This window comes from Typopeltis vanoorti, chromosome 22 (assembly GCF_054136105.1).
Source record: "Typopeltis vanoorti isolate ZY-2024b chromosome 22, IOZ_Tvanoo_1.0, whole genome shotgun sequence".
In the NCBI taxonomy this organism is placed as follows: Eukaryota; Metazoa; Arthropoda; class Arachnida; order Uropygi; family Thelyphonidae; genus Typopeltis; species Typopeltis vanoorti.
This window is the reverse complement of record NC_143570.1, coordinates 16,781,051-16,793,186: the sequence shown is the minus strand read 5'-3', so window position 1 is coordinate 16,793,186 and position 12,136 is coordinate 16,781,051. Positions and strand designations below refer to the sequence as shown.

Genomic DNA, 12,136 nt, shown 5'->3' with positions numbered 1-12,136 from the left:
ATAATTTATAAAATTGCATTGCAGAATAAAGTTGAAATATCCATTTTTGTTTTAGTAAAATATCTACTCTTACAGTTGGGTGGAAAGAACTGGGAGGCTTACTTTCCAACATATACTTGTATATTTTGCACATCTTAATACACTGCTGTTATTTAACAGTAACTTTTATAACAGTTGTCCTTCTCTTGGTGATTTTTTTTAATCGAATGCCCCCCCAATTTTGTGAACAATAACAGAAATGCTAGAAAACATTTATCATAATTCCAGAAAAATTTGGCCAATGAGTATTCCATTAAAATCATATTAACATGGCAGCAATTTAATTATTGATGAAATTGCCATCATGTTAGGGTAGTTTAGGAGGTGATGACTTTATTATCATCATCAGATTCCTGCCATGTACCCTCAAGGGGGTGTACAGGATATGATAGTACTACATGAAAAATTTACATCATTACTAACTTCCTATCTACAATTTTCCTCCAAATCAGCCTGTTTACTTATCAAAACTCCAACATTATCAGATCTTATATTTCTATCGTCTAAGGCATTTTTACTGTATTAATCCACCTATATCTTGGTCTTCCTCTGGGTCGTTTTCCTGCTAACCTGGCAGAGAACACTTGTTTTGCTAACCTTTCTTTGCCCATTCTGTTTAAGTGACCATACCACCTGAGATTAGCTCTGCTAACGCATTCCTGGATGCTGACAATGTCAAGTTCTTTCCTAATATCCTCGTTTTTAATATGATATTGCCATTGATGCCATCCTCAGGACTCTCATATCTGTGGTCTCTAGTCTTTGGTCAAGTGTTTTCTTCTGACCCAGCTCTCAGATCCATAAGTTAAAACTGGTTTGAACACTGTCTTGTATACAGTTAATTTAGTGTTCCGACTAATTTCTCTCTTATTCCATATGAATTTATTCAATTGACTTCCTACCATACCAGCTTTGTTGATTCTGTTGTCTATTTCCATATTTAATTTACCATCTTCACTAAAAATCGTGCCTAAGTAGCTGAAATGTTTTACTTGTTCCACAGGTTCTCCATTCACAACGCAGTTGACATTTTCAATGATTCTGCCTATTTTCATCGTCTTTGTCTTTTTATTGCTGACCTTCATACCATATCTGTTACAGCAGTTATTCAATTTAGTCAGGGAATCTTGCAGATTTGTAGCAGATTTATTTAGAAGTATAACATCATCCGCATAAAGCAAAGAGCTGACATTAGCATCTCCAATTTTGATATCAGGTTTAATACCCCTTTCCTTCATAATGTGATCCATATAGATAATGAATAACAGAGGGGGTAATGTACATCCTTGTCTGACACCGGATTTAACATTAAACCATTTTCCTGTACTTCCTTCAATTCTAACTAATCAGTTAGAATAGAACTGACAACTCAAATAAAGACTAATATTGCTTGATATTAATATTTCACTCTCCTGAATTCTTAGAATCAATGCTGAATGACATAAGCCAAAACTGCCAAAAAATTGGATTGGAAATACATCCAGTTAAAACAAGATGGATGAAAAACATACTGTAAAGATTATACAATTACTCTAGAATCCCAGACCATCAAAAAAGTTGAAGATTACATCTACCTTGGACAGTCCATAAAAATGAATAATGACATATCAAATGAAATAGCAAGGAGAAAAAGAACTGCTTGGACGGCCTTCAACAAAATAAAATCAACAATTACCAACCAAAACATAGATATAGAAATAAGAGGCCATCTTTTCAATAGTCACATCCTACCAGTGAAACATAGAACACAACTTTAAAAGAAGAACAAAGCTTAATAACAACTCAACATGAAACAATAGAAAGAAGAATGCACAATATAAATAGACCATGTAAGACACACAGAAATCAGGAAGAAGTCCGAACTAAAAGATGTAATAAAAGCAATGTACAACAGCAAAAATAGATGGGGAGTACATCTCGCCAGAATGAGAGACAACAGATGGACAGTCACAGTAACAAATTGGTATCCGAGAGATACCAAAAGGAAACTTAGAAGACAACTCAATGATCAAAAAAGTTGGAAGAAAATGGAGAAAGGTTCAAATTAGATATTTTGATAATACAAAACAAATTAAATTTTTGTCAACCTCTAGAACAGTGTTTCTCAAACTATTTTGGCTGAAGCCCACTAGCCCCATATTCTTTATTGATAGGTCATATTTTACCACCAGAGGTGAGCCTTCATATGCTGTCTGTAAGTGCCAAATTGTGGAGGTAGTTAGCATGACATACATAACCTTAATATTTTTCAGTGGAAAATTAGGAGGATGACACCAAGTTAGCTTTGCACACCCACATAATAATGTGTTGATCCACCTCTCTGTGCAATCACAGCTTGCAGATGCCTAGAAACAGATTCTACAAGGTGTCGAACATCCTCCATGCATAACTTGACCCATGTCTGCTATAGCAACTCAGTCAGTTCATGCTCATTCTGTGGAAGGGGATCAGCAGCTCTCGCACTCCATTCTGGCATATCCCACACATATTCAATTGGCAGATTCGTTATCATGTTCCTCCAACCACTCAGTAGTTTTGTATGAACCCAACGACAGGGTGTGTTGTCCTGTTGAAAGATGGCACTGTGGTTGGGGTAGACCTTCTGCTGATATGGATGGAGATGGCCAGCTAACAGATACCTGTAGCATTCAGTGTTTGTGGGATGATAACCGACCTAGGGCATGCCAGAAAAAAGCTCCCCAGACCATAATTCCACCTCCACTGGCCTATTGAACTCCAACTGTGCAACCAGGAGGGGGCTTCATGCTGTTTATACCAAATTTGAACTTGGCTATCAGCATGGCACAGCAGGAAACAGGACTTATCACTCCAGACGACCTTCTTCCATCTATTGAGGGGGTCCATTGCCAACGTTCCTGGCCCATGCAAGACATTGTTTATGATGCTGGCTGTCATCATGGGTGCCCTTGTTGGTCTCTAGCTTTGGAACTCTAGGTGAAGGAAGGTACGGTGCATGTAGAAATGGGTTGAACTGCCCCACTGTTGTACTGGTGGGTGAGCTGTGTGAATGTTGCTTATCATTGCCAAGATACCAGTCATGACACCTGATGCTCAGCTCTAGGATCAACCATGTGGCTGACTAATGTGAACCCTTCTGCTGGATGTCTGTTCATGGTTAATTCAGTCCTGGTACACCCTTGATAAAGTAGTATATCTGAAATACTGGTACCTGTCCTCTGGACCCGAACTACCTGCCTGCATTCAAATTGGCTTACATTGGCACGTTTCCCCATTACTGGCAAATGTTTACTGATTACATACAGAGAATATGTGTGCCCATTTCTAGTAGCTGCATGTGATGTTGATATCACACGGTACTTCATTATTGCACTGAATATGTAAATGAAGGGGGTTTCCTTTAATGCAAAGCTAACTTAGTGTATATCCTAATGTTTTTAAAGAAGTTCAGTATGCAATGGGCAGCATAAATAGTGGAAAGATATCAGGTTGAGATACCGATAAAAAGTTTTAAAAGTAAGCCTTGACCAAGTCATGACTGTGCTAAATAAAATATATACATCTTTCTAAGACAGAAGATAATACCAGAGTTGGAATAATGCTATTCTTCAACTATTTTGACTTACATGCTGGTTTGAACTCATAAGGTGGAATAAATACAGCACAAATAAATAACTACACATTTAATCAGTCCTGTATTTCATCTCAGTCACTGAGACATCATCAAGGAAACAATATTTACACATGGCTGAATATAATCAGAAAATGAATGTATTGCTCAGAGACCACACTACTTATAAACCACTGGTTTCTGATCCAACCAGTTCTCAAAAGAAAACATTAAAAAGACTTCTTAAAAATGTAACATCGTGGCATCCTGAAATAGTTAAAAAATTCAAGCTATTTAGCCCCCCCCCCCCCTTAAGTTAGCCAAAAAGTTAGTTAAATCCTTAACCCCACTTACAGGTCATTCTTCATCCTATCTAAACGATTCCACCCATTTCAAATCTTTAATCCAAAATTTAGATTTAGATAATAATATCATGGTAAGCTTTGATGTCACAATTTTTTTTTTACCAGTATCTCTTTCTGGCAGTTAAATTTTCTAAAAGTCCCCCTTCCATCAGTATCATCAATCTTTTTAATTTGACTGTTCATTCTGGCTACTTTATTATTATTCAGGCCTCCAAGGAGTCAAAAGACTCATCGAGGGAGGTCCTTCCTAAGACATAAAGTCTGTCAAGACTCATCGAGGGGAGGTCCCCCCCCCCTGAGAAACACAAAGTCTATCATACCACTCCTTAAACTCATTGACCGTTCTCGCTCTCACCAATCCATCAGGCAATGCATTCCACGGTTCAACCACCCTCCATGCAAAGAAACCACTTCTCACCTTCTTGCTCACAGTTTCCTTTCGTAACTTCCAGGGATGGCCTCTTGTCATCATTCCCTCCCGCTGTTCAACCAAGTGAAAGAACTCCCCAGTGTCAACCTTGTAACCATCTCTCAACAGTTTAAAAGTCTCAATCATATCTCAATTTACTTGGAAAGGTGCCATTTATAAACAGATTGAGTGAGGGTACAGCCATGTGCTCTCCCCCTCTAGCCAATTATTATATGGAGCATTCAGAAAAACATGTCCTTGATTACTGCTGTTCTCAAACCTTCTATCTGTCAAAGATACATCGATGATGTGTTCTCTATTTGGCCACATAGCTCAGGCGCATTACTCCTTCCTCTGCCATCTTAACAGATAGCACCCCAGAATCCATTTCATTGTAGAAAAATAAAATAATAGTCTGCCTTTTCTAGATACTCTAATCACATATTTCCAAAGGTGCTCTTTCTTTTTCAGCTTACAGAAAACCCATCCACACAAGTAGATATATACACAAACTTCCCCACCATCAATCCCCCTCCCTTTGTTATTGGAGCCTCCAATTTCTATTCTATCACAAGCCAAACTTATAGCTAAATTCTCCTTCCTTTATTTGCCAGACCTTGTCTAATGCTTACAGTGCAAAAAAGTCCGTGCAGTTAGCCTAGTGGCTGTGCGCTTCGCAACCATATGACTAGGGAAGGAGTGTCCCAGGTTTGAATCCCATCAAAGACGTGAGGAATTTGAGGATCTTCCTCAGCCATAGCCAAGCTAGCCAGTCTTAGGTGCAGGCAGTAGGGTTTTTTCAGCCAGTTTATCTAGCGTTTTTCATCCTGCATGCAGGCAAACCAGCCTCGTGAACACACACACACAGATCTACAGCCATAAATACTTAATCCCCAATGAGGGGGCTCAACTCGCCCCAATAGGGACGGGGGAGAAAAAGGGAGGAAACTCCATATGAATAAATAAATAAAGTGCAAAAAAAAAAGATCACCAAATTAATTGTTCCTCTCAACATGCTCACTATAATAATGCTATCATTATTCCTTATATCCAGGGCACCTTGGAAAAAATAGCCAGAACTCAAAAAAAAAAAAAAAGTACAATCTCTACACTGCATTCAAACCTCATCTGAAGCTGGCTGTCCTCATTGACTCTCCCAAGGATCCTCTACTTCTCTCTCTCTCTGTTTCAGGTGTTTACAAACTTTCTTGTTCTTGCAACTTATCCTATTATGGTCAGACTGAGAGATCTGCAAACATATGCCACCAAAGTATGGTCAGTCAGAAGCTGAACTTTGTCTATGTTTTTGGATACTTGTACAGAGTCAAGTGGAAGAACATTACTATGCTTTACCACAACAAATATAAACTTTTATTGTTATTATTAATATCTGACCTCCATGGAGTCAAAGGACTTTTCATGGGAGGTCTGTACTTTCTCATGCAAAAAGATCATCAAACCATGCCTTAAATCGATTCATACTTTCAAGCAATGAATTCCACTTGCCAATCACTCTCCATGCACAGAACCTGCTTCTCACTCCTTCCTTATACAGCTTCCAGGGATGGCCTCTAGTTCTACCCTTGCCTCCCTCTACTCTGAAATATCTCCTCCACATTAATCTGGTTATGGTCCCTCACCAACTTATGTTTCAATCATATTTCCTCTTTCTTTTGTTCACAAGGCTCTATAAATTGCATTCCCTCCATCTCTCCTTCTATCTGACATTCCATAGACCCAATAACTTGGTAAATCTTCTCTGGACCTATATATCTTCATCTCCCTGAAAACCAGGCAACCAAATCTGTGCACAGCATAAGCGAAGCCTTATACAAGGGAACCATAACCTCTTTGCTTCTACATGTCAGTGTCCTCATTATTTCTATAATGGGGATGTTGTTACAGTTTTAGCAATGTGACACCCAGCTCTGTTCGCCACCACTCCCAGATCTTTCATCTCTTCTGCTTCCTTCAAAATTCTTCTATTTATTGTATACTCTGCATCTGAATCTTGCCTATCAGATTTTTTTAAGACCTTGCCCTTTGCAATATTAAACTGATAGCTCCACTCATTTGCCCACTCACTTAGTCTATTCAGATCCTCTTGCAGGGCCACAACATCTGCTGTGCTTCCCAACTTTGCATCATGGGCAAACAGCTACATATCTCCAGTTAAGCTGATCCCAATGTAATTAATGTACAACAATAATGGTCCCAAAACAGATCCCTGTGTCACTCCATTAGTGACCTTTCTCTTTTAGAATACCACTCCTTCTTACAACCCATTGATACCTGTCTGACACAGCCTATTCAACTTACTAGTTTATCTGATCCCATCTGTTTCAATTTAGCTACTTTTTTTTTTTGAAAGACTTTTTTTAGACTCAGCAGCAGATTTAAAAAAAAAACAATTAATCTTAATAAATATGGTTATATTAAACTTCAAAAGATTTGGTAGACTTTAATTCTTGGGTCTCCCACCCAACAGCACCCATAGAGGGTAACACCCTCATAGGACTTTAGGCTCTCAGCCTAATTTTTCCCACTTGTTTTGTGCAATTTTGTGTTTTTTTTCCCCCCTTCCAATTTTAATATTGTTTCCCTCACAATGTCTCAGTGACAGACAAAATATAGGATTGATTAAACGTGTGTGTGTGTGTGCTGTATTTATTCCATTAAATCTTATATTGAATGCTATCCTTATTTAAAAAGAGAGACAGAGAAGATATTAAAAATTACTACCAAATCAGGATTAATAAGAAAATCAGTAATAAAGACATACAATGAAAATGAATTGAAAACATCAGTTGCATGCATTCCTAATGGATATAGAAGAGTAAAATTTCATTTAATTAGGTGCAATTTTTAGTGAAGATGACAAATTGAATTTGGAAGTAAATGACAGTTAACAAAGCTGGTATGATAGGAAATCAACTGAATAAATTTATATGGAATAAGAGAGGAAATTAATCAAAACACTAAACTAGTTGTATACAAGATGGCATTCAAAAACCAATTTTAATATGTGGATCTGAGAGTAGGAATAAAGCACTTGTTCCAAGACCTATATGAGAGTTCTGTGAAAAGATCAGGAATAACAGATGGCAGCAGTACCATATTAAAAATGAGGATATTAGGAAAGATACTGACATTGTTAGCATTCAGAGTTGTGTGTGCAGAGCTAATCTCAGATGTTATGGTCACTTAAATAGAATAGGAGAGAAAAGGTTTGAAAAAGAAGGTTTTTTTTTTTTTTTTTTTTGCCAGATTTAGGTGTGCTACAGTAAGAAGCACCTGAAAAGACAGAAATATAAGAACTGATAATGTTAGTCTTGACAGATAAGATTAATTTGAGAAAAACTGTCAATAGAAAGTTAGTAACGATTACTTTTTCATGTAGTACTATCATAACATCCTGTACCTTGGAGGATGACAGGAATTGAATATATTGTGAATTATACCAAAAAGTGAGATGGGCATAATTTCTTTTTTTTAATCAATAAGATTTTTAATATATTGTATTCTAAATTGTACAAGAAAAGTTACAAACTAAGATGATAACATTCTCTTGCATCCACATTTTGAGAAAGGCTGCTCTAGAACAAAGTGGAATTCAAAAAAAAATTACTATGGCACTGTTGATCATATACAGCCACTCTCTGACTTACATAAATTCAGCTTTATGTAAATTTTTGCTGGTCCATAGCAACTTAAAAATAATATGGAAACATATTTTGCATCCCATAGGAAATAAATGGCCGACTAGCATGACAAAGTACATAGATGTGTAACCCCATAAGCCTCCAGTATTTGGTGCTAATAATGAATTACAGTAGCTGAATGAATGCTTATTAACATTACTGCTGTTTCGGATTGGAGACCTGCAGTTGTGCTGTAGTGTTCTTGTTAACTCTGTCAGTCATAATTTTTTTTTAAATTTTATTATATTTATTATTTTTATTCTTAGTCAAAATGATGGGAAAGTGACCACAGGAAGGTGGGAGTGCTAGTAAACAAAACAAAACTGATTTAGAAATGAAAATGATTAAGAAGTATGAAGCAGGACAAAGTGTGCTATCTGTTGCATGAGAATTAGGTCTCACTGTTTCAACAGTGAATGCTATTTTAAAGGACAGTTATTGCATGCATACTTGTGAGCACTGCATGAGCATTTAGGGAAATTTTGACTTACACGAAATTCAACTTGCTTAAAGTTCCACAGAATGTGACTCTTACATAAGTTGGGGAGTGGCTGTATATGTAATAAGAAAATCATTGAAAAGACCAATGAATATTAAACTCACATAAGGGTTTTTTTTTTTGATTTTGAAAAGAACATTTGATTCAGTTTCAGTGTTAGCTATTTTAAGACCTAAAAATATCAAGAACTGAAAAAACATATACTTAGTTATATGAAATTTCCTAAATAAAAAGAGCTGGACAAGGAGACATCATTTTATCTAAACTATTCACAGTAGCACTAGAAGAAATATGTAAACATCTTCTGGAATGGAACAGAGCTAAATCATTGTTCTTTTAGGAAATCCAGAAGAATTTCAAGTAATGATCAGTGAATTGAATTCAAAAAGTAATAAAGGATTAAATGTAAATAAAGACAAAACAAAAATAATGTACAATAAATACATAATCAAAAATCCAGTCCAGATGGAATACTAGAAAATTGATACAGTAACTTCCTTGGACAAAAAAAGTAGAGTTTGGTTATGAGGAAGAAATTATATGAAGAATTCAACTTGTTTGTGTGACCTTTGGAAAAATACTGAAAGACATTCACACAGGACATCCAAATATGCCTTTAAAGTATAATATTTGACAGTTTTATACTTCTGAATGTAGACTAATTAAAAAATAGACTGAAAATGGAAAGATCACTTCTTGACGTTACTATTTAAGGTAGAAAGTGCAGTACTTGTTAAAGCTCAGATTAGGGTGAGAGACATAATCCCCATTAAAAGATCCAAGTGGGAACTAGCAGGTCATGTTGAAGTAATACTCAAAAATGGATAAAGATAATATCTAAATAACATGAGAAAAAAAAAAAAAGCTATTGGAAGACCAAAGACACATTGGGAGGATTGAGATTAAAGAGATGGCTGGAACCATTGGCATAGAAAAGTGCAAAGGACAGAATGGAGGACTTTGAGAAAGCCTTCATCCAGCACTGTACGGAAAATGACTGAAATAGAATTGTCACTGAAGATGATTTGGATATCATTTTGAAATGTAAGTGTAATCATATTAAGATTAGTAATTAAACAGGTTCATTTCATAACTATTGTGGTTTATTTATTAAATGTCCAGTAATTAAAATTGCATTATACTATAGTTAGTATTCTTTATAGCCATATAATTCTCTCAAAAGTTGGATGGCAATTGTACTGTTTTGATGATAATATATTTTGTAATTTCTGTCTCTCTCTCTAGCTATCTCATATCTGGAGATGCAGATGGCAAAGTACATATTTGGGACTGGAAAACTACAAAGCTGTATAGCAAATTTAAAGCTCACGATAATGTATGTGCTGCAGTGTTATGGCATCCTCATGAGACTTCAAAAGTAGCATCTGCAGGTTGGGATGGAGTCATCAAATACTGGGACTAAAATATTCTTACTTTGTAAAAATTTTGGTGTATTGGTGGCAGGCAGAGAGACTGGATTTTTTACTGTGTGCATTGTATACAAAGACCCTGCTTTTTTTTATGTGGTTGTTTTGCCTGTTATCTTTATTTAATCATTTTTCATTAGCACTGCTTATGTGGACTAATTTGTTAATGAGGAAAAATAAACCACAGCTATGTAATTATGCATTTGGACTTTAAAGTCATTGTTATTGTAAATAACTGTTGCAAATCTTTTATTTGAAGCATTTCGTCTGATTCCCAAGTTCTTTCAAGAAAGTCCAATCTTCTTCTACTCATAAATTATACCATCATTTATGTAAAAAAGATCATTTCATTTAATGTAGTTCATTATGTATGTTGATAACTATCAGAAGCAGAGAAAAATATGTAGGATTGGAACAGCCTTAAAAATATACTGTTACAGATACTCAAATGTACTTTTTAGTTACTTGTCATACCCTTTTTCAAGCATCATATAAGTTAGTATATTTAACATTATAATATATATGCAAATATAAAGATAACTTTGTGGTTTTTAAACTACAGGCAATTTAAGGTTAAATTATAATTGTACTTTTAAAATTTTGGTGTTCTCAGTCTGCAAAGTGTAGTTAGAGGATCAACAGCCTGTACAGGAGGAGGTCATTGTGTAACATTGAGGTATATTGTGCACCAGTGACACTGTGAGACCCAAAGTATTATAGCACCTTTTTTTTTGTATATTTACATAAAAAAAAGAAGAGTAATCTTGCTGTTATTTATATAAATTTGAACAAGCTATGATAGATTTCATCTGAATTTATTAAAAAATGGGATAACATATTTGGGAAGTGTAGCCATGTAGCATTCAAATATCTTTTATACCACTGACACTGTTATAAAAATGTGTCTGTAGCAAAATAGGATTTATTTTTGATTTTTTTTTTCTCCTGTATTACATACCAAAAAGAACTTGTTTGCTATATGAAAAACTGTAAAAGACAGATTTAATCTAAATTTATTACAGTGTGATGTAATAACTGAAAGTACCTTAAAACATTTCACTGTTTTAGTATTAGCTCAGAGTGGAGAAACTAGTCCAGCTTAAAGCCATAATGAAATGTCCAATAGATTCTCTTTTTTAAAGCAGTACTAACAGTGCATTAGCTGTGATTACCTCCCCCATGTATGTGTGTGTATATATATGAGACTTTTCACTGTACATTGAGCTATATGTAATTGTTTCAAAAAACTTACTGAAATTAATAAGCAGTTAAAAGTAAAAATCAGCAATCAGTCAGCATTTTTATCAACTTTTATTGGACAGTGAAGTGTGAATTAAATAAGATTTTGTAAATATACATTTTCATCAGAATGTTTTTATATTGAAAAGTATATAGCAATTGTCTACACTGTTCAAAGATATTTTGATACTGTTTTCTACTTAATAGTTATATATTTAAAAGGTGTTCTATATCTTTTATTCCTACTGAAATCCTATATGCATTTCAGTATACAGCCTGCCTGTATGAATAAATAGTTTATTTTGTAGTGAAATATGGAACAAATATTATATAGTTGCTAGAATCAACACTCTTAAAAATTTTCTAACAAGTGCTACAATGCAGTCATGCTGTAAACTGAGAGTAATGCCATTTTGTACAAGTGTAAATTTTTGATGAGCAGCCATGTACATATTTGTGTTTGAAATAAGTAAAGCAAAAATAAATCTGTTAGATCAGTTATTTCTTTAATATAGCTATATTTTGCTATACTACTGATATGCAGACAGATTTTTTTCCATTGTATTTTGAGATGTTATGAATCCAAGAAATGTATTGTGAGGTTTTGATTCACAATATATTCTCAGTTAAAAACTACATCCATGTTTCCATAACAAACAGTTTGGACCAGAGTCCATAGCATCAATACTATTCTAAAGGAAATTCACTATAAACTGTTCTTTTGACTCCTATGAGTTTACTAAATATTACTTACTAGTAGTGGGATTAAATGTGTTACATTATGACATGTATATGTGGCAAAAATTCTGTACACCATGCTTGTCAAATATCAAGTATTTTTTTCCAACCACCACACATTTTAAAATGA

At 35.0% G+C, this 12,136-nt stretch overlaps 1 protein-coding gene across 1 annotated transcript in view; it reads left to right on the top strand.

Moving 5' to 3' along the window:
- LOC150094187 (pre-mRNA-processing factor 17) overlaps positions 1-11,760 on the top strand; it is a 181,293-nt gene extending 169,533 nt beyond the window's left edge. The window contains exon 11 of the mRNA XM_090412418.1: positions 9,848-11,760. Within this exon, the coding sequence (XP_090268544.1) occupies positions 9,848-10,025 (178 nt within the window). The 3' untranslated portion in view covers positions 10,026-11,760. The remainder of the gene's footprint in view (positions 1-9,847) is intronic.
- Positions 11,761-12,136: the final 376 nt, after the last annotated feature.